The following is a 17,799-nucleotide window of genomic DNA, read 5'->3' as shown; positions in this document are numbered from 1 at the left end:
ACAAAAAAAGCATAATTTGGCATGTTGAAAATCTGACCAAAAATCCAAGGCTATAGTAAGGCAAAATTTTCAAAATTTGACACGTCCCAAAAACTGTTGGAAACAGCTGGAAACAGCTCAGAATAACCTGCCAAAACACGCCATAGCAAAGAAAGTTGCATAAAGAGACAAAAAAGCATAATTTGGCATGTTGAAAATCTGACCAAAAATCCAAGGCTATAGTAAGGCAAAATTTTCAAAATTTGACACATCCCAAAAACTGTTGAAAACAGCTGGAAACAGCTTAGAATAACCTGCCAAAACAAGCCATAGCAAAGAAAGTTGCATAAAGAGACAAAAAAGCATAATTTGGCATGTTGAAAATCTGACCAAAAATCCAAGGCTATAGTAAGGCAAAATTTTCAAAATTTGACATGTCCCAAAAACTGTTGGAAACAGCTGGAAACAGCTCAGAATAACCTGCCAAAACACGCCATAGCAAAGAAAGTTGCATAAAGAGACAAAAAAAGCATAATTTGGCATGTTGAAAATCTGACCAAAAATCCAAGGCTATAGTAAGGCAAAATTTTCAAAATTTGACATGTACCAAAAACTGTTGAAAACAGCTGGAAACAGCTTAGAATAACCTGCCAAAACACGCCATAGCAAAGAAAGTTGCATGAAGAGACAAAAAAAGCATAATTTGGCATGTCGAAAATCTGACCAAAAATCCAAGGCTATAGTAAGGCAAAATTTTCAAAATTTGACATGTACCAAAAACTGTTGAAAACAGCTGGAAACAGCTTAGAATAACCTGCCAAAACACGCCATAGCAAAGAAAGTTGCATAAAGAGACAAAAAAAGCATAATTTGGCATGTTGAAAATCTGACCAAAAATCCAAGGCTATAGTAAGGCAAAATTTTCAAAATATGACACGTCCCAAAAACTGTTAAAAACAGCTGGAAACAGCTTAGAATAACCTGCCAAAACACACCATAGCAAAGAAAGTTGCATAAAGAGACAAAAAAAGCATAATTTGGCATGTTGAAAATCTGACCAACAATCCAAGGCTATAGTAAGGCAAAATTTTCAAAATTTGACATGTCCCAAAAACTGTTTAAAGTAGCTGGAAACAGCTTAGAATAGCCTGCCAAGACACGCCATAGCAAAGAAAGTTGCATAAAGAGACAAAAAAGCATAATTTGGCATGTTGAAAATCTGACCAAAAATCCAAGGCTATAGTAAGGCAAAATTTTGAAAATTTGACACGTCCCAAAAACTGTTGGAAACAGCTGGAAACAGCTCAGAATAACCTGCCAAAACACGCCATAGCAAAGAAAGTTGCATAAAGAGACAAAAAAAGCATAATTTGGCATGTTGAAAATCTGACCAAAAATCCAAGGCTATAGTAAGGCAAAATTTTCAAAATTTGACATGTACCAAAAACTGTTGAAAACAGCTGGAAACAGCTTAGAATAACCTGCCAAAACACTCAAAAGCAAAGAAAGTTGCATAAAGAGACAAAAAAGCATAATTTGGCATGTTGAAAATCTGACCAAAAATCCAAGGCTATAGTAAGGCAAAATTTTCAAAATTTGACATGTACCAAAAACTGTTGAAAACAGCTGGAAACAGCTTAGAATAACCTGCCAAAACACACCATAGCAAAGAAAGTTGCATAAAGAGACAAAAAAAGCATAATTTGGCATGTCGAAAATCTGACCAAAAATCCAAGGCTATAGTAAGGCAAAATTTTCAAAATATGACACGTCCCAAAAACTGTTAAAACAGCTGAAACAGCTTAGAATAACCTGCCAAAACACACCATAGCAAAGAAAGTTGCATAAAGAGACAAAAAAAGCATAATTTGGCATGTTGAAAATCTGACCAAAAATCCAAGGCTATAGTAAGGCAAAATTTTCAAAATTTGACATGTCCCAAAAACTGTTTAAAGTAGCTGGAAACAGCTTAGAATAGCTTGCCAAGACACGCCATAGCAAAGAAAGTTGCATAAAGAGACAAAAAAGCATAATTTGGCATGTTGAAAATCTGACCAAAAATCCAAGGCTATAGTAAGGCAAAATTTTCAAAATTTGACACGTCCCAAAAACTGTTAAAAACAGCTGGAAACAGCTTAGAATAGCCTGCCAAAACACGCAAAAGCAAAGAAAGTTGCAAGAACAATAAAAACTGCATAATTTGGCATGTCGAAAATCTGACCAAAAATCCAAGGCTATAGTAAGGCAAAATTTTCAAAATTTGACATGTACCAAAAACTGTTGAAAACAGCTGGAAACAGCTTAGAATAACCTGCCAAAACACGCCATAGCAAAGAAAGTTGCATAAAGAGACAAAAAAAGCATAATTTGGCATGTTGAAAATCTGACCAAAAATCCAAGGCTATAGTAAGGCAAAATTTTCAAAATTTGACATGTCCCAAAAACTGTTGGAAACAGCTGGAAACAGCTCAGAATAACCTGCCAAAACACGCCATAGCAAAGAAAGTTGCATAAAGAGACAAAAAAAGCATAATTTGGCATGTTGAAAATCTGACCAAAAATCCAAGGCTATAGTAAGACAAAATTTTCAAAATTTGACATGTACCAAAAACTGTTGAAAACAGCTGGAAACAGCTTAGAATAACCTGCCAAAACACGCCATAGCAAAGAAAGTTGCATGAAGAGACAAAAAAAGTATAATTTGGCATGTCGAAAATCTGACCAAAAATCCAAGGCTATAGTAAGGCAAAATTTTGAAAATTTGACATGTACCAAAAACTGTTGAAAACAGCTGGAAACAGCTTAGAATAACCTGCCAAAACACGCCATAGCAAAGAAAGTTGCATAAAGAGACAAAAAAAGCATAATTTGGCATGTTGAAAATCTGACCAAAAATCCAAGGCTATAGTAAGGCAAAATTTTCAAAATTTGACATGTCCCAAAAACTGTTTAAAGTAGCTGGAAACAGCTTAGAATAGCCTGCCAAGACACGCCATAGCAAAGAAAGTTGCATAAAGAGACAAAAAAAGCATAATTTGGCATGTTGAAAATCTGACCAAAAATCCAAGGCTATAGTAAGGCAAAATTTTCAAAATTTGACATGTACCAAAAACTGTTTAAAGTAGCTGGAAACAGTATAGAATAACCTGCCAAAACACACCATAGCAAAGAAAGTTCCATAAAGAGACAAAAAAAGCATAATTTGGCATGTTGAAAATCTGACCAAAAATCCAAGGCTATAGTAAGGCAAAATTTTCAAAATTTGACATGTCCCAAAAACTGTTTAAAGTAGCTGGAAACAGTATAGAATAACCTGCCAAAACACACCATAGCAAAGAAAGTTGCATAAAGAGACAAAAAAAGCATAATTTGGCATGTTGAAAATCTGACCAAAAATCCAAGGCTATAGTAAGGCAAAATTTTCAAAATTTGACATTTCCCAAAAACTGTTGAAACAGCTGGAAACAGCTTAGAATAACCTGCCAAAACACGCCATAGTAAAGAAAGTTGCATAAAGAGACAAAAAAAGCATAATTTGGCATGTTGAAAATCTGACCAAAAATCCAAGGCTATAGTAAGGCAAAATTTTCAAAATATGACATGTCCCAAAAACTGTTTAAAGTAGCTGGAAACAGCTTAGAATAGCCTGCCAAGACATACCATAGCAAAGAAAGTTGCAAAAAGAGCCAAAAACAGCATAATTTGGCATGTCGAAAATCTGACCAAAAATCCAAGGCTATAGTAAGGCAAAATTTTCAAAATATGACATGTCCCAAAAACTGTTGAAACAGCTGGAAACAGCTTAGAATAACCTGCCAAAACACACCATAGCAAAGAAAGATGCAAAAAGAGACAAAAAAAGCATAATTTGGCATGTTGAAAATCTGACCAAAAATCCAAGGCTATAGTAAGGCACAATTTTCAAAATTTGACATGTCCCAAAAACTGTTTAAAGTAGCTGGAAACAGTATAGAATAACCTGCGAAGACACGCCATAGCAAAGAAAGTTGCATAAAGAGCTAAAAACAGCATAATTTGGCATGTTGAAAATCTGACCAAAAATCCAAGGCTATAGTAAGGCAAAATTTTCAAAATTTGACATGTCCCAAAAACTGTTGAAAACAGCTGGAAACAGCTTAGAATAACCTGCCAAAACACGCCATAGCAAAGAAAGTTGCATAAAGAGACAAAAAAGCATAATTTGGCATGTTGAAAATCTGACCAAAAATCCAAGACTATAGTAAGGCAAAAATGTCAAAATATGACATGTCCCAAAAACTGTTGAAAAGAGCTTGAAACACCTTAGAATAACCTGCCAAAACACACCATAGCAAAGAAAGTTGCAAAAAGAGACAAAAACAGCATAATTTGGCATGTCGAAAATCTGACCAAAAACAGCTGGAAACAGCTTAGAATAACCTGCCAAAACACACCATAGCAAAGAAAGTTGCAAGAACAGCCAAAAAAGAGCATAATCTGTCATGTCGAAGATCTGACCAAACATACAAGACTAAGGCAAAAATGTCAATATTTGACACGTCCCAAAAACTGTTGAAAACAGCTGGAAACAGCTTAGAATAGCCTGATGAAACACACCATCGCAAAGAAAGTTGCAAGAACAGCCAAAAACTGCATAATTTGGCATGTTGAAAATCTGACCAAAAATCCAAGACTATAGTAAGGCAAAATTGTCAAAATTTGACATGTCCCAAAAACTGTTGCAAACAGCTGGAAACAGCTTAGAATAACCTGCCAAAACACGCCATAGCAAAGAAAGTTGCATAAAGAGACAAAAAAAGCATAATTTGGCATGTTGAAAATCTGACCAACAATCCAAGGCTATAGTAAGGCAAAATTTTCAAAATTTGACATGTCCCAAAAACTGTTTAAAGTAGCTGGAAACAGCTTAGAATAGCCTGCCAAGACACGCCATAGCAAAGAAAGTTGCATAAAGAGACAAAAAAAGCTTAATTTGGCATGTTGAAAATCTGACCAAAAATCCAAGGCTATAGTAAGGCAAAATTTTGAAAATTTGACACGTCCCAAAAACTGTTGGAAACAGCTGGAAACAGCTCAGAATAACCTGCCAAAACACGCCATAGCAAAGAAAGTTGCATAAAGAGACAAAAAAAGCATAATTTGGCATGTTGAAAATCTGACCAAAAATCCAAGGCTATAGTAAGGCAAAATTTACAAAATATGACATGTCCCAAAAACTATTTAAAGTAGCTGGAAACAGCTTAGAATAGCCTGCCAAGACACACCATAGCAAAGAAAGTTGCAAAAATAGCTATAAACAGCATAATTTGGCATGTCAAAAATCTGACCAAAAATCCAAGGCTATAGTAAGGCAAAATTTTCAAAATTTGACATGTACCAAAAACTGTTTAAAGTAGCTGGAAACAGTATAGAATAACCTGCCAAAACACACCATAGCAAAGAAAGTTCCATAAAGAGACAAAAAAAGCATAATTTGGCATGTTGAAAATCTGACCAAAAATCCAAGGCTATAGTAAGGCACAATTTTCAAAATTTGACATGTCCCAAAAACTGTTTAAAGTAGCTGGAAACAGTATAGAATAACCTGCGAAGACACGCCATAGCAAAGAAAGTTGCATAAAGAGCTAAAAACAGCATAATTTGGCATGTTGAAAATCTGACCAAAAATCCAAGACTATAGTAAGGCAAAAATGTCAAAATATGACATGTCCCAAAAACTGTTGAAAAGAGCTTGAAACACCTTAGAATAACCTGCCAAAACACACCATAGCAAAGAAAGTTGCAAAAAGAGACAAAAACAGCATAATTTGGCATGTCGAAAATCTGACCAAAAACAGCTGGAAACAGCTTAGAATAACCTGCCAAAACACACCATAGCAAAGAAAGTTGCAAGAACAGCCAAAAAAGAGCATAATCTGTCATGTCGAAGATCTGACCAAACATACAAGACTAAGGCAAAAATGTCAATATTTGACACGTCCCAAAAACTGTTGAAAACAGCTGGAAACAGCTTAGAATAGCCTGATAAAACACACCATCGCAAAGAAAGTTGCAAGAACAGCCAAAAACTGCATAATTTGGCATGTTGAAAATCTGACCAAAAATCCAAGACTATAGCAAGGCAAAATTGTCAAAATTTGACATGTCCCAAAAACTGTTGCAAACAGCTGGAAACAGCTTAGAATAACCTGCGGAAACACGCCATAGCAAAGACAGTTGCAAAAAGATACAAAAACAGCATAATTTGGCATGTCGAAAATCTAACCAAAAATTCCAAGACTATAGTAAGGCAAAAATGTCAAAATATGACATGTCCCAAAAACTGTTGAAAAGAGCTTGAAACACCTTAGAATAACCTGCCAAAACACACCATAGCAAAGAAAGTTGCAAAAAGAGACAAAAACAGCATAATTTGGCATGTCGAAAATCTGACCAAAAACAGCTGGAAACAGCTTACATGCTATTTTATTTCGACATTTTCACCTTGCTTCTTTGGTCATTTATTCAACATGCTATTTTATGGGGGTTTTTGTCCTTTTTGGGCTGCTCTTTCAACACTGTATATTATAACATGCCTCTAAGTGCAATTCTAAGTGGTTTCCAGCAGTTTTTTGGTCATGTCAAATTTCGACATTTTTGCCATACTATAGCCTTGCTTTCTTGGTCATTATTTCAACATGCAATTTTATGGGGTTTTGGGCCCTTTTGGGATGATTTTTCAACATTGTATACTATAACATGCCTCTACATGCAATACTAAGTTTTAACGACTTTTTGGACATGTTAAATTTTGTCTTTTTCGCCATAGTATAGCCTTGCTTTTTTGGTCATTTTTTCAACATGCTATTTTACGGGTTTTTGGGCCTTTTTGGAATGGTTTTTTTTTCCAACAGTGTATACTATTACATGCCTGTACATGCTTTTCTAAGTGGTTTTCAGCAGTTTTTTGGACATGTAAAATTTTGACATTTTGGCCATATTATAGCCTTGATTTTTTTGGTCATTTTTTAACATTCTATTTTATGGGGCATTTTGGGATCTTTTTTCAACACTGTTTACTAAAAAATGTCTCTACATGCAATACTAAGAGGTTATCAACTGTTTTTGTGCTATTTTGGATGGCACACTATGCCATTTTTCGTGCTTTTCTGCATGATATAGTACAGTATGACTTTTTACTGCTACTATTCTTTCACTTTTTTATGCTGTTTTGGACAACATTCTATAGTATGACTTTTTTGTGCTACTTTGGATGACCTAACTCACTGTGACTTTTTATGCCATTTTGGACAACATACTGTAGTATGACTTTTTGTGCTATTTTGGACAAACACTGTAACATGACGTTTTTATGCTTTGTTGATGACACAGGATAGTATTTGTATTTGTTGTTTTGGATGACATACTACACTATTACTTTTTTAATTTGGATGACAGAAAATAATGATGTTTTTATGCTTTGCTGGATGATATCATCAACTACTCATCTACTTTTTCATGACACACTATACTGTAAGATTTTTTTTTATGACACTTTTATATTCTACTACTCTATGATATTTTTGGTTACATTCTTATATCGTTATACTCCGCAGAGATTTTCGTTATATTTTTTTTCATAGTACTATGACATTTTTAAGATATTTCATATCATCCTTTTTTCGTGTTTTTATCAACACTAAACTAAACACTACACACTTTTCATGATGTTTTCATTACATACTACACTAAGGCATTTTAATGATACTCTATGCCATTCTACATCATTTTATACACTATGCTTTAACTTTTTTTATGACACACTATACTATAATATTTGTCAAGAGTTTATTCATCGTACAATACTATGACATTTTTTAAATAAAATTTTCACATCATGCTTTACTATGGTATTTTTTATACTACTATATTATACTAGTCATAATGTTTGTTTACTTTTTTTGCCAAACTATACTATGACACATTCATGAAATTCTACATATACTATTCTTTGGCATTTTTTATGACATACTACTGTAAGACATTTTTAATGGCATAATATATTGTGCCTTTCTATAACATTTTAATATCATACTATGACTGAAAATTTTCTGTTATTCTATACCTTGACAGATTTTGTGACATACTATTTGATGTCATACTATACTATGACATTTATTGACAAACTACACTAAGAATTTTTAATGACATACTTTACTATGACCCTTGCATATTATACTGTCTTATTTCATTTTTCATTATGTTTTTATTTCTTATGGCATTTTTCATTAAGTTTTTATATCACACAGTACTAAAGCATTTTCATGACATACTATACTGACATATTTTTATAACATTTTCATATCATGCCATACAATGACTTTGTTGGTTACATTTTACTATGACATTTTCCATGATGTTTTTATGTCATAATATACTACTGCATTTTTCCTGATGTTTTTCTTACATAAAATATAATGAAATGTTTATAATACTAAGACATTTTCCTTATTTTACATTTTCTTATTTTTATGGCATTTTAATTTTTTTTCATTATATTTTTCTGTTATACAACACTAATACATAATAACGATATTTTATGACAAACTATGACATTTTTATGATCCTCAAAACCCTGCTGCTGTTCTGCACAGCTCTGAACCCCTTCAGCCTGATCATCACTAAGTGTAGCTGTGGATACTGGTTCCAAAGTGTAGCAACTATCAGCCACCTCTGCTATATGGATGACATTTTAGCCATACGGTAAGAGTGAGCATGACATTGACTCAATGATCCAAATCACCAGGACCTACAGAAACAACATCAGGATGTCATTCAGGCTGGATAAGTGCAGACACATGATATTTAAGAGGTAAGATGGTCATAACTGAAGGAGTTGAACTACTAGAGGGAAACATAGAGGATGTACAGGACAGTTACAGATACTTTGTTATCCTACAGGCAAATGGGAACCGATATGAGGCTGCAAGGAAGTCAACCACAACTAAATACCTCCACAGAAGGTAAGCAAGTCCTGAAAAGTCAGCTAAATGGGAAGAACAAGTTGAAGGCCATCAGCGCAAACGCACTGCCAGTCAGTACAGAAACAAGTCCCAAGCTCCAAATGGAAAACACCTCCAAAGGTGGTGGACAATGACAGGGCTGGACTTCCAGACTGACAAACTGCTGATAGCTAATGAACCAGACATTATAGTGGTCGATAGAAGAAAGCGGTAGTGATAGATATAGCAATCCCGAGCGATAGCTACATCAGACAGAAGGAACACAAAAAGCATATACCTGTATCTATATATACATATATATATAATATATAGCTACAAAGAAAATGGTGGACTTTTATGTTCTGTTTAATTATTTTTTATACCTTTGAGAAGTACATGCAGATCATTATCAACAGCATTTTATGATGAAGCACACCCTTTCAGATAGTTTTGGGCCATGTCTATATCACTTTCCACACAACTAAGCCCACCATTTGAGTTGTTAAATACACTCTAAAAACAGCCTTGCTACATTAGCGACAGTGATTTATCAAGGACAAAGCAGCCCATAATGGACGTGTAATGTTTACATGTCAGTGACAGACAGGCGGCTCTTGAAATAGAGAGGAGGGAGAAGAATAGAGGAGTCCGTTCTCGTCTTTCTCCTCTGTTCTCCTCTTCTGTGCAGCTAAAACCCTGACAATGCCGTCCTGTCAGCGTGACAAATAGCCTCATCTAGCATCTCCCCTCAGGCTTAATAGCATTATCCTGCAGGCAGAGAATAACTTTATCACTGTTTCCACCTACATTACTGTAAGCCTGTGTCTGAGGAGAGATCCAACAGGCTCTACGGCTACAGAGGACTAGCAGGCAGTTTGGCGAGAGGTGAAGTGAGGTGAGGAGGAAGGAGGGTGTCAGTGGGAGGGTCGGAGGGTTAGTGAACTGATGACTGTGTTAAGTGTGGGTGCTGAGTGGGCAGAAATGGAGAGAGCAAGCGTGTTCAGCACCATAGAGTGCCGACCTAAGTCTCCCTGAGCTAAAAGGGACAGAGAAGGGGGCACCTCCTTGCATTAAGATGGTCTGCAGTGGTAATGGATGGTTGATGCTTGCCTTAATGATACACACACATACACACACACGCACACACACAAAATATACCACCCCGAGTCGTCTCTTACCTTTTGACCTGCCTGCCCGTTTTCCCCTGGTAGTCCTGCCGCTCCCTGTCAAAACAAAGATCCATCAAAGGAATGAAATATGCGCTTCACCACATCACTCTCTCTCTATTATACTTTTATTGGGCCAAAGACCACACCCAGACATTACTCACATCTTTACCAGGGGCACCATCGTTACCTGGCTCACCCTAAAAGACAAAGTCAAAGCAGAGGATAAAGAATCAAGCAGGATATATTTGCATGGGAGTAGCTGCATTGATGTTTTACTAAATTTGGGAGGGAAATTTTGGACAATTAAGAGGTGCTTACCATGAGCCCTGGATGCCCGGGTGGTCCTGGGGCTCCCCCCATCCCTGGGAGACCCCTCTCACCAGCTTGGCCCTTATCTCCTTTTATACCCTACAGAGGAAAGATGGAGATTCTTATCTATTGTTTGCACTTTAGCAAGACAGAATTTTAACTCTGTCTATTTTACCCTCTTACTTTCTCCTACACACACTTACAATAAACAGTATAGCTCATTATACACAACTCAAACACACATCAAACTTAGATGCCATTTACTTATCTCTGCTCATGTATCGTCTTCATGTTTTCTTTATTTTGAGTAGCTTCTGTGATTATTTACTGTGATCATAATTTATGTTGGCATTATTTGTTATGCTAACCACTCACTATTTACTTTATTTTATTCTGAAATCTCAAAAAGATATTTGGCTGCTGAAACAACCCATGTTTCCCTTGGTGAATATTAAATATTATATAATTTAATCTATTTCTTGTTTGTTAAAAAATATCATGGTTTTACAGCATTTCTCTTACCACTCCTGATGGACCAGGAGGTCCTGGTGGTCCAGCTGAGCCTGCGGGACCCTAAGGAGGAAAGTAAACATAAATTTAACACACTGACACACTACAATGTCAACAGAATATACATGCCCTGCATTAAAAGGGCAGTGAACTTACAATGTGGCCAGAGGGTCCAGGTCGTCCCTGAGCTCCTGGGGTACCAGGATCACCCTGGAGAGGTCACAGATCAACCTTTAGAAATCTCCAGGGTTACACTGACTGTAATATATACACACTTGCTTTGGGCTTGTTTGCACAGATTATCGACATGTGCTTTAATATTGATCCAAATCCACTAGGGATAGTGACTGACAAAAAATTACTCACCTCGTGTCCCGGTCTGCCTGGTGATCCTGGTGGACCTGCAGGCCCAGCTTCGCCCTGAGGTAATAAGAGCGTATTAAAATGAAATGCAGGAAGCATGAGTGGAATGTATCACCCTTCTACTGGGAACTCAAAATAAAGTAGCACAGCAACAACAACAGGACTTGTCTTTTGACAGTTTTCATAATCACCAGTTTGATAAAACAACTTGGCCTAATGCACAAGCAACAGACAGCAATGGTAAGTCGACAAACAGACAGACATGGTGTGATGGTAAAGCAATGAGTTGTTGGCTAACCTTCTGTCCAGGGAAGCCAACATGGCCGGTTTTCCCTTTGAATCCCTGAGGAGAGACATCAAAGAGAATGAGATTGGTACAGTATCAAAATTCACAAAGTCGAGGCTGCCAAAGAAGAGGCAGACGTGTCTTTGAAATCCCAAACACCTGCTCTCGGGTAGAACACAAACTGAGATACAGAGAGTTAGTGGGAGAAATGAAGGGAAGGGAGGTAGCTATTCGTTTCTTCACTGAAGCTGACTGCAGTGACTATCTCTGCTGTGTCAGTATACATGACAGAGAGATCTTAGACGAAGATGGGAAGCTTAGAAGTCTCAAATGGGGCCACATCACCAGTGATATCTACGGCATTAACAAGACTCAGTAATGATCACGCAAACATGAGTCACAGTCCACAGTCATTTGACTTGGGTGCTGTTGGTGGAGCTACACAAAAGTCAAGAATTAAGATTACGCCCGTCTTGACCTGTTTTAAAACTTTTCTATACATATGTATTTATTTTTAATCCAAAATGCAAGTCACAATCTCAAGAGCACAATAAATTCACCCATCGTTGGCAATCCATCTCTCTATTAAGAGCTTTAGATAGGTGTTCAATGAAAAATGTTTAGTCATGCAGGGTGATTTGCATACTAGTTTGCTGTGTGTGAAACTCAAGGTTAGCCGCGACAATACAATTCTTCTGATGCATTGTATAAAAAGTATGCCCATCAGTTTGGATTTGCCATAACAAGCTGCTGTATGAGAAAAATAACTAGCGCATTGCTGATGTGAATATTTGGAAAAACACAACCTACATTGTTTCTAAATGTTTCCTTGTGGGTTATATCTAAATGTTTTAACATGAGTAAGGGTCTACATTGTCCTCACAATCTCTGTATTGTCTGTATCTGTAGGCTTTCAGAAAAAGTAAAACAATACGGATGAAATGAACGCAGAGTGCAGAAAGAGGGTTTTGACCGTTTTTTCATACATATCTAACGTTGGACATAAATGAGCCCTTAGTTAAAGATGTTAGCATCCTAATATTGGCATCAACACAAAGTGCAGCTTAGGTTGATGGAAATGTAATTATGGTGTCCTGATGATGGTGCTAATAGAAAGATTAAGGAACAAGTAAATTATGACAGAATATCCTGGGACATCATTGTATGTATCACACTTCATGGCAATCCATTAGGGAAGGGAATCACCTTATAATTCCATCTTCAATTCAAGTTAGTGCAATTACACAAAGTTTATCTGTTTTTTGATGCATTTTTTTTCTTGTGTGACTACTTACTACTTTTAAAACATAGTACATTTGTAATGACATATGATTAAAATGAGCAGATGGATTTACCTTTAATAAAAAAAAAAAATGTGATGTGATATGTGATGGCAACAACTGAAATTCCCAAGTCTGGGCTTCAAAATGGCAGTCCACAAACCAATGGGTGACATAACAATAGCCACATTCATGATTTTGTGCAGTCTGTGCTTAGAAAGTGAATTGGTTTAGCAGTAAAGAATTGTCTTTTAAAAAATTGTTGCAAGCGACCATGATGTCAAGCATTGAAATTTTAATTTTCCAAATATTTAGTTTTCTGCTTCAAGATTATCTTTCAAAAGAGAATCCTGATGCATCTAAGAATTGAATTCCACCATCCCCAAAATCTACAGGACTGCCACAGTTAGTACTCAAATATATAAATGTGAACCTCATAGTGGTGCAGAAGGAATAGTCAGGAGACTAACATGGATAAAAATGTCAGTATAAACACTATGACTGAAGAAGCAGATTCAGACACAGAATTAATTAAAACCTTATTTTTGTAATTTTCTTCAATTGTCTGACTCTTGCTGCATTCTTTCAGTCTACATATTACAGAACGTCAAAGGGTTACAAATGATTCATCCGGACTGGTACAAAAATGTTTTATTTTAAGATCTGGTTTGGACACCACTTCAGGATATACACAGTATACTACTCATGCTTAATTTATGTTGTTTTCTGCACTGGATAGAGACAGAATCGAACCAGGTCATGGAAAATTTTAGAGGTGATACTTACTGGGATTCCTCGTGGACCTGCTGGGCCTGGGGGGCCTGCCTCTCCCTGATAAATGAAAAAATAGCCGGCACCATAGGTCAACTGTTGTATGCATGTATTTAACTTTACCAAGTAAAGCGTGACCTTAGCATGTGTTTTAATATTCTGCTTGTATGTGAGGATGCTTGTGAGTAACTTACCCGCAGCCCTGGTTTCCCATCTTTTCCATCCAATCCCTCAATCCCAGGGGGGCCCTTTTATTACAAACACAGATGGAGAGTGCAAATGAGGACACTGAATAGTTTACAGGTCATAGATATGTTTAAGTGGGTCAAGCTTGTAATATAACATCTATATACCATCAGCCCAGGAGAGCCTGGGGAGCCTGGGGGTCCAGTTGGTCCCTGGGAGCCTTGCATGCCATCATTGCCCTTTGAGAGGAGACATATTTATTACAACATATGTCAATTTTGAATGCAAAACTAAGCTAAATGTGTGATTTGAACTCACTTTGTCACCTCTGAGCCCAGGGGAACCTTCCTTTCCAGGTTTGCCAGCAGGACCTGGTGCACCCTAAAGAAATACAGAGATACAAAGTCACTACAACTACTACAAAGGCAAGAATTTTCTCTAGATGAGTTAATGCATTTACATACTGGTGGTCCTGGGAAACCTGGTGGTCCTGAGAAACCCTTGAAACAAGAAAAGATTAACATGAATATGTATTTGGTTTCTAATAGTCATATTTTCTTTTATGTAAATGCATACAAACCTGATCTCCTTTGGCACCAACAGGCCCTGCTGGTCCTGTGTCTCCTTTATTGCCCTGCAGACACAGATGGGCATAAATTATTCTGTTATTACAATTTGTAATGATAAATGAGGAAGCTAGCTCTGAATATTGCTGAGCAAAATTTATGATGAAACACTGACCGGTGCACCAGCCGTTCCTTGGTAACCAGGGGTACCAGGAGGTCCCTGAAGAGGCAAAAGAAATGTTAGCCAGTAATATGCAACACAGATGCACTGTGTGTTTATATAACATTGACAGTGTAATGGCTTACTGATTCTCCTTTCTGACCACTGCTTCCTGGGCTCCCACGTTCACCCTTCAGTCCCTGACAAACACATATAGACAGTCAATCAATGTAACCACCCCTCCATCCATTAAAACTGTCAGATTGCTCTCCTTTGTAATGAGGCAGGTGAGAGTAACTTACAGGTAGTCCAGGCGGTCCCATGGCTCCTGGATATCCGGACGACCCCGTAGGGCCCTGAGGTGAAATTCATACAATCAATCAAGTGTGGAAAAAATGGTTTCTCTACATGTTATGATTTCGGGGAAACTGATTGGCATATACTCGCCTGTTCGCCCTTTGTTCCTGGGAGGCCTGGTAACCCTCGCTCGCCCTGCTGACCCTGAGAATGTCAGAGTGAGGAATGATTAGAAAATGAAGGAGAGGATGTGATACGTATGCTGTCCGGTGAAAATGAGCCAAGGACAAGGCGAGTCAATATCAAACAGAGGAAAAAGCTAACTGGCTTGTGCCATCTCCCTTTGGGAGAGCCTCCATTTGATTTTGTCCTCTGCTCTACACCTTCACCAGACTTCAGGATGGTGATTCACGTCTGTGATGGTGATGTCCAGAGGCTAAACATTGCCCGCTCACTCCAGTTGGATGTTAAATTAAATGTTTATTCCCCCAACACAAGCAAATGATAAAATGTTGCGTCCCTCCTTTTGTCCCATCTTCCTTTATTGTATTGCAGATTCAGGTGCAAACTCTACCAAAGCTGCACACTTCATTAAGTCATTTATCTCTTTAGGAATCCAAACAAACAGAGACAATCAGCAGTATGCGTGTTACTAAGCAACAAAATATATGATCACACTGACTTCACTTCTGTAACACAGAAAATTTAAACTCTAATTCAATATTGAATGCTGTTTTGACATAAACATTAATATGCATGTGCGAGTGTGACCTGTTGCCTAGCAACAGCTGCTGTAAGCGGAAGACAGATGAGTGCTGGAACAAAAGAGAGCGAAGTTGGAGCGAATAAAAGAATGTCAAAGGGAAGCTGGGTGCTTTTAAGAAGGTGGTACATGAGATGGATAATTAACTGTTTAGCTAATTGTCCCTTTAGAATAAATAAACAAAGCTGAACATCAGAAAAATGGTAAGAATATCACTGTGAGATATTAGTTATTAGCATGATTACTGAGGGCTGTAATTTAGTGAAAGTAATTACTAATTGATCATACTGAGGAGAAACTAATTAGTAGCTCATCATTGTGAGTAACTTCCTCGCCACTGAATATGAGTGATATAATCAGCAGCAGGGTCACACGTCTCTCCCTCTCAAACACTATAAACAGAAACACCACGGCACGCAGCAGAGGCTAACACCTGCTATAAAGTCTTACTACGCCGCAAATGGATCCCATGCAGCGCTCACACAGCACATCTATTTAGCATCTCTGTTCTCCTAAAACAATAAATCTGTATGAGGAGGAGGAAGGGGAGGGGCTGTGTCTGCACAGCAGTTCCACTCTCCATCACTTTGACGGGGGAATAATTGAACAACTGAAAAAAGAGACAACCAAATCGTTTCCTCATCTGAAATAACTTTCATTAAAGAGCCATGGGGAGAGGCAGGGAGCACGGAGAGATGGCATAGATGTCATAATCAAGGGCTGCTTGATTTGAAAGTGAGATGATCTGTATTTGAGAGAGTCAAAAGGAAAGAGGAGAGTAGGTTAGATAAAGGTATTAAAGTCAGAGGTGGAATGTAACTAAGCACATGCACTGTTCTGTTGTGAGTTGTTTGTACTATTTCTACTTAATGCTACTTTAAACTTTTATTTCATTAGATTTCAGGGGACACTACTGTACATATTACTTAACTGCATTTATTTAGAAGCTGTATTAACTTTTAAAATTAAGATTCTACATTAAAAGAAAATAAGCATATCTAATAACTTCTAAGAAACAATTGTTATAGTCCTCCTCCATACATGTTTAAAGTGTGTAAGAAATACCGCTACTAACATTTTGTTAAACCTGGTTTTCCTACATAATATTTTTAAATAAAATCTGCCCTTTCTCCCTCATTAAGAAATTTTGGATCTGGCCTATGTCCCTCCCACAGCTTTCTGTTGTCTCCATTGCTGCTTACACTAGGTTGCCAGGTGAAAGAGCAGTGTGCATTAAGATATTATACACCTATGATAATCATTATCACATACATGTACTACCATATATGCATGTAGCATACGTAGTATCATAAAGTACATTTATTAATATTCACATCTCTATTACTATTGCTATTGTGATCATTGTTGCTTTACATCTCTCTGTCTCTCTCTCTCTCTCTATTTTCCATGTATCATTTTGTCATATTGATTACTTTAATTTTATTATGTCGATCTGTTCTGTACACACAACATCTATTGCATGTCTGTCCATCCTGGAAGAGCAATCCCTACTCAGTTGCGCTTTCCCAGGTTTCTACCTTTTTTCCCCATTAAAGGTTTTTGGGGGGGGGGCAGTTTTGCCTTTTCCTCTGTGAGGGTTCAAGGACAGAGTGGTGTCATATGCTATAATGCCCTTTAAGGAAAACTGTGATTTGTAATACTGAGCTTTATAAATAAAACTCAGGTAAGTAATCCATTGTACACTGGCTGAGGCTAATTGGCATCATTGATTTTTTCTTATGTTGTTTATTAGCTTGTTAGCCTGCAGCTTATTGCCAGTGGCTGACACTGAATTAATGTTTTTGAAACATACAGTAACATCTCCCATGGTAAGGTTTATGGTAGGTAGTGGAAGGATGCTCCAGAGTCCAGTTTACATTCAAAAACTGCACTCTATAATGTCTGCGGTCAAAACCTTTGCTATGCTAATACTAGCTCTCTGTCTCCATAAAGACAAATCTGCTCTGTATAGAAGGTTGCAGGTCTCTTTCCCCGGTGTTGTGTCTGTTCCCCTATGAATATGTGTTTTCTGTATAAGATAGCAACTGGCATTTGTGTTGGTGATATACAGTACCTAATCTAGCTTGGCTGGGGCACGTTTGAATGTCAGATTTTGGTGCTCAGACATGACAGATACAGGTTAGTATGGTCAAGGTCAGACATTTTAGGGGACATAAAC

General features: G+C 37.2%; 1 protein-coding gene across 5 annotated transcripts in view; it reads right to left on the bottom strand.

Annotated features, from left to right (window-relative positions):
• The window catches only part of col16a1 (collagen, type XVI, alpha 1), a 176,917-nt gene that overhangs the window by 39,309 nt on the left and 119,809 nt on the right, over positions 1-17,799 (bottom strand). For all 5 annotated transcript variants that reach the window (XM_088090134.1, XM_088090133.1, XM_088090137.1 and 2 more), the window contains 17 exons: positions 15,008-15,061; positions 14,863-14,916; positions 14,707-14,760; positions 14,576-14,620; positions 14,415-14,468; positions 14,299-14,334; positions 14,153-14,215; positions 14,002-14,073; positions 13,843-13,896; positions 13,664-13,708; positions 11,610-11,654; positions 11,315-11,368; positions 11,105-11,158; positions 10,961-11,011; positions 10,448-10,537; positions 10,291-10,326; positions 10,139-10,183 (listed from right to left, as the gene is read on the bottom strand). In XM_088090134.1, coding sequence (XP_087946260.1) covers positions 10,139-10,183; positions 10,291-10,326; positions 10,448-10,537; positions 10,961-11,011; positions 11,105-11,158; positions 11,315-11,368; positions 11,610-11,654; positions 13,664-13,708; positions 13,843-13,896; positions 14,002-14,073; positions 14,153-14,215; positions 14,299-14,334; positions 14,415-14,468; positions 14,576-14,620; positions 14,707-14,760; positions 14,863-14,916; positions 15,008-15,061 — 906 coding nt within the window. The remainder of the gene's footprint in view (positions 1-10,138; positions 10,184-10,290; positions 10,327-10,447; positions 10,538-10,960; positions 11,012-11,104; positions 11,159-11,314; positions 11,369-11,609; positions 11,655-13,663; positions 13,709-13,842; positions 13,897-14,001; positions 14,074-14,152; positions 14,216-14,298; positions 14,335-14,414; positions 14,469-14,575; positions 14,621-14,706; positions 14,761-14,862; positions 14,917-15,007; positions 15,062-17,799) is intronic.

Source organism: Plectropomus leopardus, chromosome 17, assembly GCF_026936395.1.
Source record: "Plectropomus leopardus strain MGB_pleo_1.0 chromosome 17, ASM2693639v1, whole genome shotgun sequence".
In the NCBI taxonomy this organism is placed as follows: Eukaryota; Metazoa; Chordata; class Actinopteri; order Perciformes; family Serranidae; genus Plectropomus; species Plectropomus leopardus.
This window is presented reverse-complemented; position numbering and strand designations above follow the sequence as displayed.